Below are 24710 nucleotides of genomic sequence, written 5' to 3'. Positions count from 1 at the left end.
ATTAAAAGTGCAGCGAGGGGCACTGTACTTCATGGCCACTGAGGACCCCCCCATGAGCTTAGCATTGGAAGAGGACGCCCCTAAGAACATGATAGCTCAGCTGATTAGAGCATGGTGCTGTTAATGCCAAGGCTGAGGTTCGATCCCCATATGAGAAAGCTGCATATTCCTGCATTGCAGGGGGTTAAACTACATGATCCTCAGGGTCCTTTCCAACTCTACAATTCTATGCTTCTATACAAGTTTTGAAACCTATGGTCTATCCACCCAAGGATTTGTCACTGACAGTGATATAGCCAGAGGCTTCCAGATGTTTTTAACGACTATACTTGCTAAAAGTGTTCCAGAAATGATTACAGTCAATTGGTATTGATCAAAACCTAGTCAACTGGGATTGAACAAAAGCAAATATGGAGTTCAAAGAAATCTTCCTTTAAAAAAGTACCTCACTCTCTTTGGCCCATTGTTATATTTCCTATGTAAAGGTAGCTATAAATCCATGTTTAAACAGTCTTTCTCTTCAGCCTCCCTGCTACCACTCAGGTGCAAGGCAGCAAGACATTAAACAAAACGGCAGGACTTTCACAAGCATGTATACATGGGTGCAATAAAAACTGTAATACAGAAATATAAGCTAGAGTTACATATGGGGGTAAATGCTTAGTCCAAACAGAGGAACGTTTTAAAAAAGTTAATAGGGATTAACTGGGATGGCAAACATCCATGAAAACTAAGAATTGGTATTTTTCTCAGCTATCTTCCAAATGTATTAAGTAATCTAGTATTTCCTTCCTGCTAGTTCTTGAATATAGAGTGGAAATTAAGAGTGAATTAAGTGATTTATCCTATTAGCTATTGCATTACATTTTAACTCAACTGCTACGGAAACGAATAACCTTCCTGCTACAATTTTCTATAGGAACAAACTCCAGACAGCCTCTCTTACATTACTAGCTGATGTTAATAGGGCCATCATTCCACCCATTTGCAGTGCAAGACTTTTTATTGCAATAGCCATAACACAGGTCTGGGGTAACCTTGGCCCTCTAGATGTTACAAGTTCCATTCCTGATTACAAGCTATGAGGACCAGGGCTCATGGGAGTTGGAGGATAACAGCACCTCGAGGGCTTTTTGTTTCCCATCTCTGCTGTGAACACAGCAACCGATCCTTCTGGAAAAATTCCATCATCATACAAAATCATAGTCTAGCCTGGATTACAAGCATGACTTGCCTATATAGATCTTTCATTGATTTCAATTCAGGGTGAGTTTATACAAAATTTACCCTAAACTAAAAATAAGCCAATAGTGCTATAGCATTTCGTGCATGAGGACACCTGTCAGAAGCATGTCGTGTTCATTATTTAGGATACAACCCCAAATATAATGCATTTTTGTATGCTATCTTCATGAATGTGTTATTTTATGCACACTTTCCCGTAACATATGTATTTTCGTAAACATTTTTCAGTTGGAGAACTACGGAGCAAATTTCAGATAAGTGAAAATTTCGAGGGATGGCTGTGTGCTGGTTTTCATATTGTTTCAGAATCAGCAAATTTGATATATCTGGCTTAAAATGTGAATGAAATTTAATTTCTCCCTCATCCCTACCCAGGAGCACACCCTACTTTTGCCTTAGGAGCAGCTCCACCCGATTCCAAAGCACCAGCTGTGACAATGAAAACTAACACCCATCACAGAAGTAATACCAAGCTCCCTACCTCAGCTATGAGGAAGGTGAAAACTCATGCCATGCCTAGGCAATATAAGGGTGCAGTTAAATTACTTTTCAGTTCCTTTAGCTGGCAGCCAACCCAAGATTTTGGAGTATCCAATGAACACAGCTAGATCAAGAAGGGCCTTCCAAGTTGAAGGTGATAGGGTGGGTAAAGTTAGGTAACAGTAAACGACCCTTGGGCAGTTCAGTCCAGTCAAAGGCCACTATGGGACTGCGGTGCTCATCTCGCTCTCAGGCCGAGGGAGCTGGCGTTTGTCCACAGACAGCTTTCCTGGTCCTGTGGCCAGCATGACTAAACCGCTTCTGGCGCAACGGAGCACAGTGACGTAAACCAGAGTGCATGGACATGCCATTTACCTTCCCGCCGCAGTGTTACCCTATTAATCTACTTGCACAGGCATGCTTTCAAACTGCTAGGTTGACAGCAGCTGGGATAGTGCTGTGGTCTAAACCACTGAGCCCCTTGGGCTTGCCGATCAGAAGGTTGGTGGTTCGAATCCATGCAACAGGATGAGTTCCCATTGCTCTGTCCCAGCTCCTGCCAACCTAGAAGTTTGAAAGCATGCCAGTGCAAGTAGACAAATAGGTACAGCTGTGGTAGGGTGGATGGGTCATTAGACCAAGAACTGACTGACTGAAGCACAATTTAAATACATTTGGAAAGAAGCAATCTCCACTCCCTCAAGCCCACCCCCAGTCCAGCCAGATCAACAAACTCCCAAAACTGACACAGACGCTGGGCAAATCTGGACACCACTGGACCGGCTGCCTCCTCCATCCAACACTGAGCACAATCTCCAATACATGCTCAAGCGTGGGGATTTTTGCTTCTCGTTTTATCTTTTAGATCATTTACCCAAAGGTTGGTAACCTCAAGTTTCTTAACTTCAAAAAATACAATTGTATTTCAAAGAAAAGAGCTGGTACAACAATGCTTAATGTGATTACTTACGCATTAATAAAGTTTAGCCACTTAAGTATTTTAAAATAATCACAGACAGATAGGTAAGATAGGTATAATTGCGTAGACTCATGACATGTAAAATATTTCTCTACTTACTCCTTTAATAGTTGCACAGTGCCTAAAAATATTCATAAAGGATTAAGACACAGTATATTACCTAGTCAGTAACAATTTTCTCATGTAATTATACATTTCAAGCTGACAACCCATTCCTCAAAACAGAAGTGATGCAAGCATCTCGCAACTAATTCCATTTTAAGGGGGCAGACTAAGTCTGGCAAGGCTCACTTTATCATTGTGTGGTAGTGCAAACTATAAATTTGATGGATTTATTCAGCAACTGAATACTCATTTTCGCAGAGCTTTGCATCTCCATTTTGCGAAGGTGCCAGGTTTACTCCAAGTCTTGAAATAAGATTTATTTTACACAGTCTGCCCTGTAGACAGCAACAACTTGTGCACAGCTATCGTCTTAGAATGTTCAAAATTCCAAAAAAAATCCTGCAATTCAAGTTTACAAAGCACCTGTCCTCTAGCTCCTAATTCAAAACAGCACTTAATGCAACAAGTTTTTTAAACAAGAGGGTACGTTTCCTTGGTATTCAGCTGAAAGAACCAAAAATTATTATGTAATTAAAGGTAAAAGGACCCCTGACCATTAGGTTCAGTTGTTGCAGCGCTGGTTGCGGCACTCATCTCACTTTATTGGCCAAGGGAGCTGGCGTACAGCTCATGTGGCCAGCATGACTAAGCCACTTCTGGCGAACCAGAGCAGTGAACGGGAACACCGTTTACCTTCCCGCAAGAGCGGTACCTATTTATCTACTTGCACTTTGACGTGCTTTCAAACTGCTAGGTTGGCAGGAGCAGGGACCGAGCAACAGCTCACCCCGTCGCGGGGATTCGAACCGCCAACCTTCTGATCAGCAAGTCTTAGGCTCTGTGGTTTAACCCACAGCGCCACCCGCATCCCCATTATATAATTAGACGATGCAAAAGATATGGTGCCCTAATCAAATTTGTGTGTATATGTGTTGCTACAACAACTGTGATGAAGTCCACGCTGCATGAGAAAGCGTATGAATCTCCCAAAACATAATGTCAGCCTTTAATACTTACATTTATTTATTTACTTATTTAGAAATTTAGATGCTGCATTTCAAAAAGAAGAGTTCTCAGCTTGCCTACATATGAACTTCCTTTGATTCAGCCCTGTTTCTCATCTATTCCTGGGTGGTCATCAGCGTAGTGGTCTCCTTATAAACTCTGAGGTCCTCATAACCTTTACTGTAATTTTACTGAAAGCACAGAAATTGATTTGACATATTGCGTAAAACACTAATGACCTCTGTGCAAGCTGCAACGTGTTAATTAGGGAGAAGCAGCAATAGCATTTCAGTCAGGTATTTAAGCTTTGCTTCCAAATGTAACAAATTGCTAGAAATGTATCTTTTGTTTGCTTTGTCATGGACACATACAAGCAAACATTGTAGTATGAACTATAAATAGTTAAATGGCAGGTGTCAAATGGTTGTGTCTAGAAAGCAATCAAAACGGTGCCATTAGAAGCAAAGGCAAACACCAGTCTACATTCTCAGGTTGCTTAGCTTTACAAGATGACCAAGAATATTAATGTCCAGAAAGACTGAGCCTAAATTCAGCTGTGCTGATTATATTTAATATACAGTGGTGCCTCGCAAGACGAAAATAATTCGTTCTGCGAGTCTCTTCGTCTTGCGGTTTTTTCGTCTTGCGAAGCATCCCTATTAGCGGATTAGCGCTATAAGTGGCTTAGCGGCTATTAGCGGTTTAGCGGCTTAGTGGCTATTAGTGGCTTAGAAAAAGGGGGGGGGAAGGGAAAAAGCTCGCAAGACGTTTTCGTCTTGCAAAGCAAGCCCATAGGGAAATTCGTCTTGTGAAGCGCCTCGAAAAACGGAAAACCCTTTCGTCTAGCGGGTTTTTCGTCTTGCGAGGCATTCGTCTTGCGGGGCACCACTGTATTACAGAAGTGAACACCATGCAGAACTTTTGCCCCCAAACTGAGGATAACAATTAGGAAAGCAGACAGCTATAAATTGAGGTTGAGATTCCTACTGACACACAACAACTCAGCAGCGTATTGAAATCAATGAGACTAACACATGCAATTAAGTCTTGTTAATTTTAACATGTGTCTGAGTAGGTATGTGAAGGACTAAAAAATAATAATTATTTGTTACATTTAAAAATTAGGCAATAAATTAGATGTATGCAAGAAAAAGTGTACTGGGAGAGTACTTTTGAAGTCCACTACAGTCAACCTATTTGCTATACTGAAATGGTGTCTTTATTAACAGTATTCTCTCAGTTTTTAAAAAACTGCTGTAATTGGACAAGGCAGAAAACTCCTCACTCTAAAACAAAACAAACACATTTTTACATTTATCTCCAAAAGAACTGACACTACTTCAAAGGGATGCTTGCAACCAAGTATCTGCTTAAGGAACATTTTCAAAAATATATTCAGTGCTAACAACTTGCATAGCAAAGCCCCTCCCAATCAGGGATGAAAGATGAAGATGCAGAAAGGAGAAAAGATTGTTTGTCCTGCTTGCCGTCTATTGATTAACTCAGGCACTCTGAGAAAGGGGCTTAGTGACTGATCCCAACTAGCTAAGAAATCAAAGATTTAACACCATTCACTATGTAAAATGGAAAAACTGTAAGGGGGAGAGGGTGTTTTTCTAACTGCAATATTTAAATAGCACTAATTGAAAAGCTAATGTTCAGCCAATTCTTTTTAAAAAAAGCATTAGTTGTACTCATTAGCATGTTATGTTCAGTCATTAAATGTCCTATATTTAAATGTAATTTTCATTAAGGATTTTTATGTATTTAACTATATGAGTATATCATTCTATTTTCCTGTATAAGAGATCCGAACTAAGGCACCAATGCCCACAGCCCCAGAAGCATCTTTTGTAAACCACTTTGAGCAGTTGTTTTTTTAAAAAAACTAGCAAGTGGCATATAAAATTTATGAAATAATAAATAAATGCAGCAGAGAAAATGCAGTTACGTAACTGTAGCTCATATGAAAATGCTTTGTGAAATTGTAAATGTGCTGTTGCAGACAAATGTCTTCTATGTAAAATGCCAAAATATGGGAATACTTTAAGCATTTGAGGGAAAGTCTTCTTATTGCAATATTTCAAACACAGGCTGAATTGGGACCCAATGCTAAACTTATGCCAGCAGGTACGTCAGGTTTGGTCCTTCCTGGATAGAGATAGCTTGGTTACAGTGGCCCACGCACTGATACCCTCATGATAGGATTACTGCAATGTGTTCTGTATGGGGGTTGCCCTTACATTTGGTCCTGAAGCTGTAGCTAGTGCAGAATGTGGCAGCATGGGTCGTGGCCAGGATTGCTAGCATGCCAAATTTATGGTGTTACACCAAGTGTATGAAGCCCTATACAACTCTGAACAATATCTGAGACATCATCGTACCCAATTTATACCTGTCCGTTCATTGCTATCATGTATGGGGGCACATCTTTTGGTTCTGCATGTGCCAGAGGTTCATTCCAAGGCTACTGCCGTGTGGAACACACTACCCACAAAAGTTATTATATAAGCTCCAGCACTGTACACATTTTCCTGGATTCTTCACATCCGATCCTTTACTTGTGGGACAAATTACACCAGTGTTTATATCCGTTTATAATGATGTTGCAGCAGCTTCATTTTAAAAAAAAAATTGCTGCAGGGGTGATTCTGACTATTTTTTGCTGGTAAGCAAAACATTATAATTTTGAAAACTGAAATTAATGTTTTAAAAATTCCCCTTTTTTGCATGCTTTTTTGTGACTTGGGGTGAGCATATGTTGCATAGTTTATGAGCCAGAGTTTTAAAATTTAATTTTTGTCAATGCATAGCAGTCACAGTGATTCCAGGTCAACCATTCACAGGTGTATGAATAGGAAAGCAAGCATATTCTAAGGGAAAGTAGGCTTTTGGCTACTTTTTTGGCCCTTTTATTTCCAGGGAGTAAACTCAAAGGGTGCAATTCCCTCATGTCTGCTCCCACTGAGTCATCCCTCCTCCCAGCAGAAACCCAGAGTGATGTATTCCCAAGCTTTGGTCATGGAGATGGAGTGACATAATAGCCTCCATTTAACAGTGAAAGTGGCTCTTTTCTATGTGGCAAGAAAAATCTTCTACTTGACAACTGAGAGTATGGATATTATTTTGAAAAGTCAGGCATAGGCATTATGCTTGTTAACTAGTATTCCTTGCAAAGTATTATATTTCTTAAACACGGCTGGAGGTATATAATGAAGGGGGATTATACTTTTTTTGTTTATACTGTTGTGCCAGCCTCCAGGATTTCTTCCCTTATAAGGCAGAGTTTCTACAGTCTGATCCTACATTGGAAACTATTTTCATTGTTTAAAATACATTTATTTCAACACACTTCACAGCTTTTTAAAGCAAGTAAAACAGAGAGATATATCAAAATGCTTAACTGCATAGATCCTTTTTTCGAGACGAGAAGATCACCACAGGTGGTTTTTCTTCCCCTAATATGTATGCTGAACAGCAGCATAAAAACCTAATTTCTACAAAACCCTGTTAATTGACAGAGGTAATACAGCAATAGCAAGTCTAATCTGTACACAAGGGAAAAAAACACACCTTATTATTAGATTTTAGTGCAGTCTTTTCAATTCATGCTAGTGCTTTGGATGGCAAACATCAATATAACCATAAAGCAAATTTTAAAACACGGACTATATATTGAATATTATTTATATCCTGCTTTCACTCTGAAAGAAGATCAGAAGCATACACTATAAACAATTTTAAAAAGCAACAGATAAAAAACCAGAAGTGAGTTAGACATAATATCCAGCCTCTCTGACTGCAATATTTTAAACTGCAATAAATAGAGAATGTAATATTTTAAGATACTCCCACTGGATAACTGTGTTTGCTGATTACCGGCTTTCTCAATCAATTTTAGTGTATTATCAATATTCTGCCACCCTGGTCCAGGAAACCTTAAGTAAAACAGAAAGTTGCAGGTAGCACATACTTCTGAACTTGGTGACATTGACTGTGCCTCAGAAGTTTGTGCACAGCTTATACCGCATTTTTGCCCCATAGGGCGTACTGTCCCATAGGGTGCACCTAGTTTTGGGGGAGCGGGGAAATAAAGAAGAAAAAATTTATTTCCCCCCCAGGCACGGGGCTGGGGCGGGGGAAGCCCGAGCTTCCCCCGACCCCAGCCCTCAGAACAGGCTGCTCTCCGCAAGCTGTGGGAGCGGCTACCCGGGCGCGACTGCTCAGCGCGCCCAGGCTTCGGGATAGAGGCAGCTCTGCGCAAGCCGTGGGAGCCCGGATGGGTGGGAGCCCGGCTCTCCGCAAGCCGTGGGAGCCAAGGCTTGCGGATAGCTTCCTGAAGCCTGGAGAGTGAGAGGGGTCGGTGCGCACCGACCCCTCTCGCTCTCCAGGCTTCAGCGAAAGCCTGCATTCGCCCCATAGGACGCACACACACTTCCCCTTCATTTTTGGAGGGGAAAAAGTGCGTCCTATAGGGCGAAAAATACGGTAAATGGGATGTGCATAGAGATCAGCTGGGGTTTTTGAGCTCCTAGTATTATACATAAAAACAATTTTCTGTATATGATGTGCATCCCCTGTGTACAAGTTGATATAGTTGATATATTAAGTAAAGGTAAAGGGACCCCTGACCATTAGGTCCAGTCGTGGCCGGCTCTGGGGTTGCGGCGCTCATCTCGCTTTATTGGCCCAGGGAGCCGGCGTACAGCTTCCGGGTCATGCGGCCAGCATGACTAAGCCGCTTCTGGCGAACCAGAGCAGGGCACAGAAACGGCGTTTACCTTCCCACCAGAGTGGTACCTATTTATCTACTTGCACTTTTGACGTGCTTTCAAACTGCTAGGTTGGCAGGAGCAGGGACCGAGCAACGGGAGCTCACTCCGTCGTGGAGATTCAAACTGCTGACCTTCTGATCGGCAAGTCCTAGGCTCTGTGGTTTAACCCACAGTGCCACCCGCATCCCAGTTGATATACTAGCTAATACTTTATTTGACACTGCTTTGGGGTTTGTAAATGTGAATATACATACTTCTAACCAGAACTGCATACTATTATCCAACTGTTAATAGTGACATTACTGCATACTTTGAGCAACAAGAAACCATAGCTATGGCCAGGCTTCCTTAACCTCGGCCCTCCAGATGTTTTGAGACTACAATTCCCAGCATCCCTGACCACTGGTCCTGCTAGCTAGGGATCATGGGAGTTGTAGGCCAAAAACATCTGGAGGGCTGAGGTTGAAGAAGACTGGCTAAAGCTATAGTCCTTGGTTTGGAGTATTCCATGTGCACCAAGTGGCCTAACTTCCCAGGGAAATCAATTTGATATGTATTTCTTTTATTACATTAGTTACTACAGTTATATTCCATGATGTGCCTATCTATCCACTCGCAAAACACACACAACAGTTGGTTGCAAGAGTACGTACAACATATTCTCTTGCATAGTAAAGATAGCATTAGCTTAGCTAAATTCAGAACTACATTCCTTGTGTTAACCAAGTAACAGTGCAATCCAATACATGCCATACTCAGAAGCAAGTCTCAATAGGGCTTACTCTGAGGCAAGTGAATATAGGACTGAAGCCTAAATACTTGTGTTTGTCAGTTGCATGCAGTTACAGAAGGACTGAATATGTTTTTTCTTTCAGTCCATTTTGTTCCAATTGGCTCAGGTTCAATGTTTTTCACTGGTAGAGACAAAGAGCAGACAAGGGTCATTTGCACTGTCACAGCTTTGTCTATTGCTTACTATATTGGCTTCATTCAAAAAAAGAAGATCCTTCGAGCTGTAAGACTGCCAAGGATGCAAATGTACCCAGCAGAGGTATGGCTCAGAGAATTATTACTCAAACAAGAGAACTCTTATTCTTTGAAATCCAATACAAGAAAATCTCAATGAAGCAATATCTCAAAGTAATATAATCTGGACAGGATTTCCCCCCCTACTCCCATTTTATGCATTTGTCTATTTCAGGTATCCCCAAATTCGGCCGTCCAGATGTTTTGGGACTACAGTTTCCATCATCCCAGACCATTGGTCCTGTTAGCTAGAGATGATGGGAGTTGTAGTCCCAAAACATCTGGAGGGCCGAGTTTGGGGATGCCTGGTCTATTTTAATAGATTTGTTTTCCACAACTTCAACAGCTCCCATTATATTAACAAATTGAATGAGCAAATAACATTCCTGCATCCCATTATTAGTCAGGATATAAAGAGAAATATGGCGTGCGGGGTAGGGAAACCAAATGCGCTATTCTTAAATTACAGGTGTTTGCCTTCTAAAACAACAGCATAAAGATAGAAGAGAGTGCATCTACTCCAACACTTGCCACAAAGAGCATTCATCTGCATATTAATTACCATACACTCTTAGTGCCCAGAATTCACCCAGAGTAATTCCAGAGTTCAGAACTGTCACTAGTACAGTCCTACTTGAGATTGTAGCTCTATCCACCTGGTCATTCACTCACACAATTACAGACCACATGGAGAGGTTAGTGGTCAGTGAAAAGCAAACTTAGCCACATGCCCAGGTTTAGATGCTAAGCCCAACCTTATCTTATCTCAGAAGCAAAAAAATGGATTGAGGAGGAACAAAGGGGTTGCAAGCTCTGTGGAAGCCCGTATGTTTGCACAGACACAGTAAGCCATAGTTTGTCTTACCGAGTCATGTAAACAAGGCAAATCTTTAACACTTACGCACTACATAAACACTAAAAAGTATTATTCATTATAAATTTGTAAGTTACTGGATTAAAGCATCTCTGCCTTACTCACCCCACATCTGCACCATTATAACACCTGCTACACAAGCCATTACTAACAAGCTGCTGTCTAGGAGTGGGGGAGAAGCCCTCTCCAGCCCAGGAGATAACAATTTATGATAGAAGACAAATACAGACAGCTGAATCTAGCATGAAGCAGCTCTGAAGTGACAACCCAGACCAGTAAAAAACTAAAGGTTTATTTAAAATAAGGCAAACTTCTCAGTTACACGAACTTTTAGCTGAGAATATAAAACCAAGAAAAGTTAATGTGTACATTCTAATTACCCGTTAATACATACAAAAGAAGCAGGATTAGAAGACATTCTTGGAACCCCCAACTGGATTCAAAACTAACCTTTCTGAGGAGCATGACATACTTATGTTGAGAGGAATAGCTGAACTAATAGGGTCTTTTTGCCAAACTGTAAAAGTCTGGTGGCCAGCCAACTCAATCACACCAAGAACCTAACTAACAGCACCTGGGCTTTGCTGATTAATCAAATCAGCACAAGGTTAATTGCACCTGACCAAAGTAAATCCTTGACAGCTACTGCTTCTAGTCTACCTGGGATCTTGGGCTTCACCAAATGAAATGAAACTTCTCAAACTTCTCTGTTCTGCAATGTTCCTGTTCCTGCATTAACCATGAGTCAGAATTATACACCTGTGCAGTGCTGAACTATGGAGCTATTTGTTACATTCTCTGGAGTAGGAAAAGAGTGTGCATAAAGACAACATCTACTAGCCACCCATAAAGGATCACAAACGCTTGCATCTAGCATTGATATGTTCACACTCATGTCACATGCGTTCCTCCAGCTTTCAAAACCAGTGCCACAGATTATCACCTTCTACCGACTTCAGTATCACCTTATCACTTATATTCACAGGCCTCAAACTCATTAAGGGATTTCTGCTAAACACATATGATTTCGTTCCAGACAATCCCAGCTGTTAGCCACTCAAACCTGGTACTTGGAACCCTGGAATACTGTGTCATATGACATTAATCAATGCTAGAGCCAAACAATTTAACTATGTCCCTGGTACACTTTCACTAGGTTCACATATGTATAATTGAGAATATAATCTGATTTAACAACATTTTGCATATATACCTATCATTTTAAATTACATATCTATTAATACCTCTGGGCTGACTTTCAGACTCATTAGTAAACAGCATACATTTTCTTAATTATCTTCTTCTGAAGGGTTATTCAGTTCTTTACATCTCAGCTACATGTTCAGAAAGCCGCCATGAAACTTGACAGCTAAAGCATACATTTAAGTCTATGGAGCAGGTATCATATTTTGTTCTCTCTCTGTACAACATCCGGCGGAATGCAGTCTCCATCCAGATGCATTGTAAATTGTGACACAATAATAACACCTTTGCCTGTGGATGTAAACAGCCATAAAACTAGAGATAAAGAAGGTCAATCTACTTGCACAAGGAACATAAGTGTATTACAACTTGTTAGTTTACTTTTGAGCTTTAGGAATATAATACTAGATGATGTGATAAAGCCAGCTGTCTGTACGCTCCAAAACTATCAAGATCTAGTATAAAAGTTAGCCTGAATAATGGGCATTTTTGAAACTTGGAATCTTATTACAAATTTCTTATGAAACAACACAATCCTGTGCATTTTTATGTGGAAATGTCCCTACCAATTTGCTCTCTGGGAAGTGTTTTCACACAACTGCAGCCTAAATTATCAAAGGAACCGTCTGATTTGCAAGAGTAGTCATTATAGTCTATTATTTTCTTTATCAATTATCATTTAAATAGCCAGAAATTGTAGATATGTGTCTAGCAGAAGTATTTGTTTTTTAGAATGCTAATTTAAGGTTGCAATTTTATAAAATTTTATGGAAGTCTGGGAGCAAAATGAAGGCACAAAAGTAATCACATAGACTGCCTTCATGCTCCATTACTGTTCCAACCAACAGTGAGCTTTGAGTTACTACTAAAGTATATGCTCTAACATGTTCTTTATTTTCCACACTATTTTTAAATTCCTCGCTTCCCCCTTTTAATTCTTCTTTTCTAGTGTTAAAGGGCATGCATTTAGCAGGTTTCTGTTTGATTTATTCTTTAAGAACATATACCTTGAGAGCACTATATAAATATTTAGCAATCACACAGCCTAGGACTTCAGAGCATTCTCCCTGCATAGGCAGAACAAAGAATGCAGGGAAATTTATGGTGCAAAGAAACAGGCATTGGTTTATGGCACGCACAAAAACAGTTATACCAACCAATAAATGATTAGGGATAGATGTTTGGGTTCTTGTGCAAGGGCTAGTGTTATGCAAATTTACCTGTCACTATGGCAATGATACAGGTTAGATACACCTGGAAAATATTTAAAATTGAGGATGCCAGGGCGTCTGACCACAAGCTTTGTATGCAAAAGGTATCTGGTTCAATTCTTGGCAATTTCATGTAGGGGTGGAATTAATGGGGACATGGTGCCATTCAGTATAGCAGACAATTGAGTGCTAGATGGACCAAATGGTTGCTCTTGGTGCAAGGCAACTTCCAATGTTCCTAAACAGCCCCTGTTTTGAACAACTGATATACACACCATTTTAAAAAATTGTTATTATTATTTTTAATTTGTCACATAAATCGCATGAAAGTAGCCTGTGCTCCAGGTTTTAAACTATAGGGAAAGTACTTGCAAAAGGAACATAAAATGCACAACATAATTTGCAGTTATCCCTTACCACCACCCCCCACCTAACCAACTGTACAACCCACATTATGAGAATCATTTGTAGCAGGGCAGGTGAACCTCTGACACTCCAGATGTTAAAACAAAACAAATTCCTTCCAGTAGCACCTTAAAGACCAACTAAGTCAGTTCTTGGTATGAGCTTTCGTGTGCATGCACACTTCTTCAGATACACTGATACACTCCAGATGTTGTTCACCTCAAACTCCCACCAACCCAAGCCAGCATGGCCAATGATTGGGGGTGATGAGAGCTGTACCCCAAAAACATCACGTGAAGGTAAGAGACAGAAGTGCAAACAGGGGGATCCTGCCACATATTCCAGGTCCCTAACCTGCAGTATCAAGCCGAAGTTAATGGCAATCCCATGCACACTTACTTAGGAGGAAGCACCACTATTCACAGGGGAACTTGCTTATAAATAAACATGCATTGTTTGGGGTTAATAAAAATACACAGAATACATGGTATGCATTCTATGTTAATCATACTCAGAGTAGATCCGTTAAAATTAATGCACATGACTAACTCAAGACCATTAATATCAGCAGGTCTATTCTGAGTAAACCTTAACTGGACCCCCTTCTCCTTTTCTGGCAAAACTACACCTAAAACTGTTGTCAAATTCCCAATAGAAAGTGTATAACTGATTCCAATGTTCCTGTGTTGATTTTAGAGTATACTTCAGCAAGAATTTTTTTTATCTTACCACTGTCTTCAACAGAGAAGTAGAACATGTCACTAGTTGCATTGTCACCTTCCTTCAAGACATAGCAGATCTTCATGTCATCAATATCAGCTAACAGGATAAGAAAAAAGCCACGTAAGTAACTGAATCACTGCAGTGCTGACACCAAAGACTTCTCAGTAGTTTGAACTTCTAAAAGGAATATGCCTGCAAACTGCAAATGTTCTTTGAAGACTTTATGTTTTATTTTGGATACATAATATCCCCCTCTTCAATACAAAATACAACACAAAAAATATATGCAAGCAACAATTCGCAAATCAAACCAAAACAAATTTAAAAACAAAACTGTAAGTGCTGAATACGGGTACTTTTGTTTTTGCTAAAGGCTGAAACATGAAGAGAAACTTAAAAGTTACTTTTAAAAAGTGATCTTAAAACTCAAGTCCATGACTTGAGCCACTGTCTTGAGCAATTCTGTTTTTCAAAGAGCTGTTTAGATTACAATTCCAGGATTCACTACCTTCCCTGAATGCATTCTACCTGGGATTTTACGATTGTGACCCACATCCACTTAAATTGCATCTTCAGATTGAACACCTGCCCAGGAACCAAAGGACTGTGTAAGGCACACCCTATGGCATTTCCTTTCCTCTGAACACCAGGCAACCACCACACAAGGAGCCTCGTGTACTCTGGATGTTTAGCACTACAACTCTCATTTGTCCCATCCACAACAGCCTTGCTGGCTGATGCTGATGGGAGTTGTAGTCCAAAGCCTCCAGAGGGCACCGGGTTGGGGAAGGCTGATGCACAGAAACAGCCTCTTAAAGTTCCATCCTATGCCACAAGGTTGCTGCTCAAGAAACCTATGCTCTTTGGGCACAGAGCTACCTGGGTGGCCCTTTGGGTGCTGTTATTTTTGTGTGTCCATACCAGTGTATACAGTGCCTATATAGCCAACAGGTTGTATATAGCTACTACACAACTTGTTTGCATCCAGACTTATGTTATCATAGTGCTACAGGGAGGGAAGAAGCCACAAATAATATTTAGCACTGTAATTGCTCAAAGCACTTCACAAAGTCAGTAATGCAGACCCTATTACCCCCACCCCTTGCTGGTTGAGGACTGAAGCTAAGGGCAGATTGACGCTGTACGTTTAAGGCAAATTCAGCACACATTTAAAGCACATGACTGTTCCCAAAGAATCCTGGGAAGTGGAGTTTACGGGTATACTGGGAATTTTAGGTCTGTGAGGGGGAAACTAGTTGCCGCAACTCTTAAGAAAAGGTCATGTGCTTTAAACATGCATTGAATGTACTTTAAATGTATGCTGTGGCTCTGCTCTTTAACAAAATACTTGTCATTTTGCAAATACACCTATATATGCCACTGATCAAATACCATCTATCCCAGAATGGATTAAAATCTGTGTGCCTTTTACAATGGAAGTGGTTTATTGACTAGAAGCTGTAAATGATGCAAGATCTTAAAGCAAGCAATAATCTTAAAAGCTACAGCTATTTACATGAAATTAACATTCCAAAGAAACAAATAAGTAATGAGGAACTAAGTTAGCACTAACCTTGAGTAAAGGCTTTAATACTTTCATTTCCTAGGCCAGTATGAATGAGAAGTCCATGCTTTGGCCCATCTGTGATTTTGTATTTCAGCAATTTGTGTGAGCTGTCTCTGTCTTCTGCCTTCAGGGATTTGCTGGTGATCAAGAAGCCAAGGTGCCCAGTTGGAATATTTCTCAGAGTTGAGGCACCCTTATTCACTACTATCTGTGGCACCCCATTATCCAGGGAATTGATTTGGATCTTCATCGTCTGCGGGTGACGTGTTTCAACGATGGTGTCAGGAAAAACATAGAAGTCTGAGTGGGTCCCATCAGTAACAGTAAAAGAGAAGCTATCGTGAGTTGTTTCTGTGCCATCGTGTCTATAGTTGATCAAGTTCTCATTTAAGTCTTGTTTAGTGAAGCTGGTCACAGGGTAGCTATTGTTGTAAATAATCTGACCATGTACAGGGACTTGGGTAATTATGAAACGAAGTAGATGGTCAGGTGTGTCCCGATCATCTACATTAAGCTCAAATGGGGTGATCAGTTTGGTTTCTCCTTCCTGAATGTTCAGGTCATGGACAGTTAGAACTGGCTTCTTATTGTCCACATCGGTAATGGAGACTCTGAAAGTGCGGAAGACCGGATTATAGCCATCTGTCACTTCAAACTCAAAGCTATCCATCTTCACCTCATCCTCTGCAGTGTGGATGTAATAAATCTTGTTTCCAGCTAGCTGGAGCTGAGTGAAGGTAGTGACAGGAACACCAGGGCTGTCAGAGTTCTCCAGATGACCTCTGCTTGGGGCACGGGTGATACTGAATTGGAGATGCTCATCAGGGCTGTTAATGTCGCTTGTGCTGAGGAGGTCAGTAGTGAGTGTCACCTTCCCACCTTCTTTCAGAGTCACTCCTTTATTGATCACCTCAGGGAAGACCATATCAATACTACTGATGGTAATGTAGAAATATCTGTCTATCAAAGGATTTATGCCATCAGTGACATCAAACTTAACTAAGTCCCGGACTCCTTGTTGGCCAGTGTGAATATACTGAATACAACCTTGGTCTATGTCATCTTGTGTGAAATTCATGCCCAGTGTAATGTTGCCTAACACCTCTCCTTCTTTGCTCAAGCGCTGCAGAAGGCCATGCCTGGGTACTAAGCGAATAACATATGTAAGCGTCTTGTCCTCTGAATCTATATCAGTTGCCTTGAGGTCCCGATTAGTGATAACTTTGGACTCACCAATCTCCACTTCTAGCCCATCATTGATAGACATCCTAGGTGTCTCATCATCCACTAAGATGACCATAATTAACACTTCCTGCTCCACGGTGTGTAGGCCATCAGTCAATTGGATTTTGAAAGTGTCCTCTTTAGTCTCCGAGTCATCATGCTCGTACACAATGCTGGATGCCTCCCGGATTTCTTCCAGAGTGAAATTGTGTACAGACACAGTACCAGTGGTTAGCTGGTTAACAATCTGCCCATGCTTAGGAGGAACAGTTATAAAGAAGCGCAACTCATCTGGAGGGATATCACCATCAGCACCATTCAGAATGGGAGTGTCAATCACCAAGCTCATCCCTTCCAGCACCACAAACTCACGTACAAACAGTTCTGGCTTCTCATCATTAGTTGGGATAATGACAATGGGAAAGAACTGGTGTGGTGAGAAGTTGATACCATCAGAGCAATGGAAAGTGAATCTGTCCTCCAGTGGTTCTACCCCTTTGTGAATGCTCTGCACATAGTTGATGTGCCCAAGACGAACATCCTTGATGGAAAAAGCACTAATGGGAGTCCCAGCCCTGGATTTTTCAGACCCAAGGGCTGGAGAGATATTCTCCAGGTACCCAGAAGTGGTTTGTATTAGAATGGTACACAGAATGTCATCTCCAGGAGTGTCTACATCTGCCACATCCAGCAACTGCAAGCTTAAAACATTTTTTCCTCCCTCATAAACAGTGAATGGTTCTTCCCCCACCATAACCTCAGGAGCAATGCTGTCCACTGGCAAAATAGTCACATTAACACGCACTCCTTCCACTGTGCTGCCTCCCACCACCCACTCACTGGAGAGGTCCGAAATAGTAAGATTAAAAGTGTCAGACCGCTTTTTCATACCAATCTCCCCACCAGTGTGAGCATAGACTACTGTCCCACTTATGAGGTCCTGCTGGGTGAATCTCTTAGAGGGCACCCCATCCACTAAAATATCGCCTAGTTTGGGGGGATCCTCCACAATAAATGTTAAGGCCAGTTCATCAGTGTCCTCATCTGTCCCCTGGATAAGAGAAGTAGTAATTTCAGTGGCACTATTTTCCAGGACATCAATAAAGGCCCCCAAAAGTCCATTACTACCAGGGAGAGTGATGCTAGGACGCTCATCATCCACAGGCTGAACAGCGATCTTAACAGTGATTGGCACTTGATGGACCCCATCACTCACTTCCAACTGGAAGGAATCACTTGTGTGCTCATCACCGCTATGCTGGTAGGATATGCGACCATTAGCAATGTCATCTAACAGAAATGATTCACCCTGTACCATCAACCCCTCCTCCAGGTAGCGCAGGTGGCCATGCTGAGGTGCCTCAGTTAAGGTGAAGACAATCCTGTCAGTGTCTGTATCCTTATCAGTGGCATCTAGCTGACTGCTGGTAACAAGAAAGCTGCCCCCCTCAGACACAGTGAAGCCAGCGTTGGTGATTTGAGGGGGCTGGTTGTCCACTGGTTGCAGGAATAGCGTGAAGGTGCCTGGCACAGAATTACCTGCCGTGTCTTCTACACTGTAAGTGAACTGCACCACTCTTGGGGTGATCCCAAGTTCCTGGGCTGGTGGCTTATATGCCACCTTGTGGTGATTTATTTGTGCTTGAGTGAAATGTGTAATGGACATTAGAGGGTTGTCAGTCAACACAATTTCTCCAGCCAGTACGGGGTGGTTTTCGTCAGTGTCAGTTGGTGGTGTGAGCAAAATGTATCTCAGCTCCCTGTCATCTGCGTCCAAATCGGTGTATCGCAGGTAGCGCTTTCGGAAATGGGTCACCTGATATTCAAGAACAGTCATCTGCAAGGTGGTTCCTGGATACAATTCTGGGGGCAGGTTGTCTACTGGTTGAACCTTGATGATGAACACCTGCTCATCAGATTGATTTGGGGGGTCATTATCATCCTGGAGATAGAATGTAAACTGGTCCATCACTAGGTTGGTGTTATGAGGCCCTGTGTGTCTGTAGAACAACTTTCCATCCAAGATGTCCTGTTGCAGCCATTCAGTCACCTTCTTCTCATACACACCTTCACTCGCCACAAAGTGCCAGGAGGATGTCCCACTATGATCTCCCACCACATCCTCCTCCTTTTCATAAGAAACTGGAATCTCTGCCTGACGCAGCAGAAGCTCACCAAGACGTTGACGGGTGGATGTATCTGGAGATCCTTCAATCTCCTTAAGAACAAATCGAATGGTCGAGTCTTCAGAGTCTATGTCAGTAGCACTGAGGACAAAGGGAGAGATCTGGACCACCTGGTGCTCACTTAGGACCAAGCCAGTGTTAGCATTGAGGATGGGCGGCTGGTCATCATCTGGGGCAATAGTGATTGGATAAAGAAACTCCACCTGATGTCGTCCATCCCCCATACGGAATACAATGTTATCACTGTAGCTGTGCTCATTGCCATCATGCTGGTAGATCACCTGACCAGCCGCCAACTCTGCTGCAGTAAAAAACTGGCGGCCAGGTGGCACGCCCAAAACCCTGAGTTCACCATGTTTCAGCCCTCTTGTAACCCATACCTTCACCTCATCCAGGTTGTCCTCGTCACTGATTTCAAGATTGTCAGAAAGTGGCCTTGACTGGCCTTCAAAAAGCATCATCTGAGGCCCAGCAACTCGGTTAAAGACAGCCACTGGGGCCAACGTGTTCATAGGCTTCACCACCACCATGAAGGCAAACGGCTCTGAGGAGGCACCCTCAGGGTCCAACACCTCCATCTCCAGCTGGAAGAGCCGCTCGTGGTCAGAGTCCACTGTGGGGGGCTGGTAGGCGATCTTCAGCTCCCTCACTTCTTGCTGGGTGAAGGAAGTGAGTGGCCGGCTGGGGTCGTCGGTGCTGATCAAGTAACCCCGCAAGCGGGGGTCGTCGCTCGCTCCCCTGTCCAGCCCACCTGCACTGGGCCAGGGCGAAGTGAGGTTGAAGAGCAGGAGGTCAGATGGGCTCTCCAAGTCCTCCGCAGCCAACATGTCCGGGGTGATGGCCGTGAGCACAAACTGGTCCACCTCCATCATGAGCAACGCCACAAAGCTGGGCTTGGGCGGGGTGTTCTCGGCGCCTTCCCGGATGCGAACCACCACCTGGAAATACTCCACTTCGCCGGGGCTCTCCACGGCGTCGTCGCCGCCGCCGTCCTGCTGCAGCAGCTCCACCCGCATGGGGATGTAGTCGCGGTTGGGCGACGGCGTGGTGGCCGTGTGCTCGTAGCGGATCCCGTCGTCGAGGAAGCGGCCGCACTCGTTGCTGTAGCCCGCCGGCAGGGGGCGGCCGCGCGAGTCCACCAGGCGCCCGTAGGCGGGCAGGTGGCTGCCGCTGCCCGCAGGGAAAGGCAGCGTGGTGAGGCGGCAGCGGCCAGCGGGCTCGCCGGGCTCGGCGAAGGCCAGCACTTTGGCGTCGAGCGGCGGGCTGAGGCCGCGCAGCTTCTCCACGGTGAGCGGCAGGTTGCGGCTGAGCAGGCGCAGCTGCTGCGAGAGCACCTCGGCCTCCAGCGTGAAGGGCGCGACGAGCGTGCGGCTGGGCGAGTCGTAGCGCAGCTGCAGGCTGAGGCGGTCGCGGCCGGGGCTGCGTGAGCCGTAGTGCGTGTACCTCACCTCGCCGGGGCCGAAGGCGCACGGGAAGCGCTGGGGGGAGAGCGCGCCGGGGCGGTGAGGCGCCGGCGGAGGCCCGCTCTCCAGCACCGTCAGCACGCACTTGTCGCCGGGCTGCACGCGGAGGACCAAGTCCCGGGCCGGGTCCAGCCACACGGAGCGCCCGAAAGGCACGCGCAGACCCCGGTTGGCCACCAGGATGGCGGAGGCGGAGGCGCCGTCGAGCGCGCGCGGGTCTGCCTCGGCCGCCAGCAGGAGAAGCGACGGCTCGACCGGCTCGGGCTGCCGCTGCGCGGGTCCGGGCGCCGCCAGGCTGTAGAGCAACAGCAGGAGCAGGAGCGCCCCGAGCTGCCTCGTCGCTCCGGCCATTGCGCCTCCTCGGCGGCGGCGGCTGCTGGGGCCCCTCGCGCCGGAGTTTCGGCGGGCTTTGGGACCCGGCGGGGCGGCGGGCTTGTGGCGTGTGAGGCAGGCAAGGTGCACGACCCGCGGCTCCTTCGCGCGGCTGGGAGCGGGGCGCTCTGGGCTCGGCCTCGGCCCGCCGCAGGTACTAAAGGGAAGGCGAAGAGGGGGTGGGAGCTGGCAGCTCCTCGCGCCGCCCAGGAACACCCTCGCCCCCCTCCGCGGCCCACCCAGGAACCAAGGGCTCGCTTGCCTGCAGCCGAAAGCGGCGAGAGAGTAAGCCAGCCCCCGAAAAGAGGGAGAGGGACTCTTCCCCCCTCCGGCTCCGGTTGCTGCCAGGCTCGCTCCCGGCGCGGGAGGGACGCGCTCGGGGTTCCGCTGGCCTGGCGACTTTCAACGAGGAGAAGAGCTTTCCTCGCCGGGCACGGAACTCGGTGTGCAGAAATCAGTGGCTCCGGGGCATAACTTTCTCCCTGCCTCCCCCGCGCTGTTGCGTTGGTTCTACGGGTAGGATAGGAAGAGTGTTGTTTTTCGCTGGGTTCCTGCCACTGGGTGTACCCAGATTCTTCTTAAAAGTGAAGTACAACAAGGGAGCCCTTCTAAGCCAAAAGGGGAAAGCGCCTCCTGAGAAAGCCACAAAGGAATTAAGGCTGCAACCCTCACTTTGGGGGAAGTATGGTTGGACTTAGCATGGCTTACCTACGAGAGGACATGCATAGGATTTTGCTGCAAGTGAAGCCTCATAGCTCTCTGCTCAGATAAATTAACCAGTTTCCTTCTCCAAAGAGAAAACTTGGGACTTTTGGTAGCTTCACATTTGCACAGCTGTAACTATTTTAAATCAAATACATGTATATAACAAGTGCCAGCTTGATGTTCTTTGGGACTGCAGTTCTGTGCACACTGATATAGGAGCAAGTGGTACTGAACTCTGGGGCTTATCTACAGGTAAACATGCACAGAATCAGAGCGCATGACACTTTCTTGCCTATCATAGAAGACAATAGCTATAACTCATTTTAGTTGCTCCCAAATTGCTGGAAACCTGAACGACACTCAAGTCAAAAGCAGGGCTGCATTTAACATAAAAATAGCCTCAAGACTTTGTATTTAGTAGAAATTCACACAGGCATACAACCCTGAGATTTTGCTCTCCCTTTGTACCCTTGGCTTTGTAGTTTTGTTGGACTCATCTGCAACAGCTTGCTGCTTTTCAGCTCACCACTTTTCCTCCACTGCCTTTAGCTCTAAATGGAGTGGTTGCTGCTTACGCCCCCAAACACTGAACATGCCAGGTGTGGGGGTGGAGCTTCATTAATCATTCCCTCTGCATGATGAGAGCTTTCCACCATATTAAAAATGGGGAGCTCACATGCAACGTTTAGTGACATCCACAGACCTGAAGTCTGTGCTCATGAACACTGGGTGGGGAAAATAACATTTGGGGTGGAAACACCAAGAATAAACATATTGGAACCTAAACCATTATTGCCATTTCAAATTCATAAAACACAAACATTCTAAAAGCCTATGCCTGCAATTCAAACTTATGACTTGGATGAATCTGAATAATTCCCATTGAACACAGGAACTCTTTTCTGACTAAACATGCATAGGACCAGCCTGCCATTCTGTAGAGGCTTGAGAGTGAGTCCAATTGAACACCATCAAGCCTGACTTCCTAACAGACTTATGCAGGATTCAGACTGTAAATGTATTTGTGTGTGTGGTGCTTGTTCCATTGATCATTTGCATTTCTTGAGGCAATTGGCCTAGGCAATTTAAAACGTGCAGCTGATTTATGTCTCATTTTCAGATTATCATGCACAGCACCAGTTATGATGTCTAATACATTTTGTCATATGCCGCATTTTTAAAACTTATTCTCTCAAATGAACTTTCAAAGCATAGCACATTTTATGCTAAGAGCTCTCTCCAAAGCACTGTTGCTTCTGGTTCTTATACAGTGGTACCTCGGGTTACATACTCTTTAGGTTACATACGCTTCAGGTTACACACTCCGCTAACCCAGAAATAGTGCTTGAGGTTAAGAACTTTGCTTCAGGATAAGAACAGAAATCGGGCTCCGGCGGCGCGGCAGCAGCAGGAGGCCCCATTAGCTAAAGTGGTGCTTCAGGTTAAGAACAGTTTCAGGTTAAGAACGGATCTCTGGAATGAATTAAGTACTTAACCTGAGGTACCACTGTATCTACATAGTTGCATGTGGCTTCATTAATTTGAAATATAGCAAAGCAGATTTTGAATGCTTTTAGTCTAAATATTACACTAAATTGGCTTAAATAATTAGTCCTCATGGGCTGCCAGTGACATTAAGTTTAATTATGTTTGCTCACTTTTTGTAATTTATTCTATGTGCTAGTCTTTGGTTTTGCAAACAACCTGACCTGTGCCCTATTCTTCAAGTAATGGGGCAGTGTATGCAGCAGGACAGAGAAAAGGTGCTAGACAAAAGGAAAAGGGTTGAAATGGCACCACTGTTACAGCTAGTTAATTTTAGACGGTCTTACATGTTTGTGTGTGTACTTTAGGTAACCAATATGCTGGCCAGGCTGTTGGGTGTTGGAGTCCAACAACAACTGAAGGATCACACCTTCCCCATCTCTGCAGGAAACTTTATTTCATAATTATCCAGGTTACAAATTTGGAAAAAATAGAATGGTCAACACATGGTAATTAAAAGGCAACTTGGCCCCCAAACCACACTAAAGGATTCTGACAATCCCCATCACACATTGAGGCCCAGGATTGCAGAGCTGTGTGGATAAACCCTTATCTATCACAGACACACACAATAACCATATACAGCCAACTGCATGTTGGTTGGGTTTTTAAGCATGTGAATAGAGTCCATTTTCACGTGTACCCAAGGCATGAAAACAGAGGTTGTGGCTACCAGTGGTTGGTGGTAGAGAGCTTGTGACCCCTTTCACACATTATTGGAATGTCTGAATCCCTATAGTATGACCTGTTCAAAAATTTCTGAACCCAAAAGTGGTATGCTAGAATCTTTAGGTGATCACATGAGGTTTGTGACAGTCTGCTCCTCAAGCGTCTTCCCCCAACACCCTCACAACACTTGCTTCTAAGCTTCTTTCTCCACCTTTCACACCAGGAGACGAAGAGGAGGAGTTTGGATTTGATATCCCGCTTTATCACTACCCTAAGGAGTCTCAAAGCAGCTAACATTCTCCTTTCCCTTTCTCCCCCACAACAAACACTCTGTGAGACTTCAGAGAAGTGTGACTAGCCCAAGGTCATCCAGCAGCTGCATGTGGAGGAGCAGAGACACAAACCCAGTTCACCAGATTACGAGTCTACCTCTCTTAACCACTACACCACACTGGCTCTCCCACAGCTTCCGTGATCAGCCAGTTCCCACACTCCTGACTTTTCCCTATATACTACAGCCTCTTTCCCATAATGTGCAGGTACCACATACAGGTACTCCATATTTAAACAGCACTGAAATTCCTGACCATTCCTTGGGAGCTGTGGCTTTATCCATGCTATGCCTGCCATCAGGTGAGTGACAGACAGGGGTGGCTGGTCAAAAAAGGCAATGTGGGCCAAATTTGGCTCATGGGCTAGAGACTTCCCACCCTGCCATACCTCTACAGACTATGCCGTGACTGGCATCTTTTTTCTGTCCTCCTTGGCTCTAGTCTTGTAGTGAGGAGAGAAGGGGAACAAGTATTTGGACACTTACCTTGTTTTGGGGGGTAGGATCTTATTTTGGTATCATGCAGCATAATCCTATAGAAGTTTCTGCAGAAGTAAGTTTGCTGGATTCAGGGGGATTTACTCCCATGTAATTGTGCGCAGGACTGCAGCAGAGTG

General features: G+C 44.1%; 1 protein-coding gene across 2 annotated transcripts in view; it reads right to left on the bottom strand.

The window, feature by feature from the left end:
* FREM3 (FRAS1 related extracellular matrix 3) overlaps nucleotides 1-22810 on the bottom strand; it is an 82249-nt gene extending 59439 nt beyond the window's left edge. For both annotated transcript variants that reach the window (XM_081876065.1, XM_081876066.1), the window contains exons 1-2: nucleotides 15605-22810; nucleotides 14038-14127 (exon numbers count right to left, since the gene is read on the bottom strand). In XM_081876065.1, the coding sequence (XP_081732191.1) occupies nucleotides 14038-14127; nucleotides 15605-20822 (5308 nt within the window). In that variant the 5' untranslated portion in view covers nucleotides 20823-22810. The remainder of the gene's footprint in view (nucleotides 1-14037; nucleotides 14128-15604) is intronic.
* Nucleotides 22811-24710: the final 1900 nt, after the last annotated feature.

The sequence above is a fragment of the Podarcis erhardii genome, assembly GCF_964252035.2.
Source record: "Podarcis erhardii genome assembly, chromosome: 9".
Lineage (NCBI taxonomy): Eukaryota > Metazoa > Chordata > Lepidosauria > Squamata > Lacertidae > Podarcis > Podarcis erhardii.
Note: the sequence above shows the minus strand (reverse complement) of the source record. Positions and strands in the feature narration are given on the sequence as shown.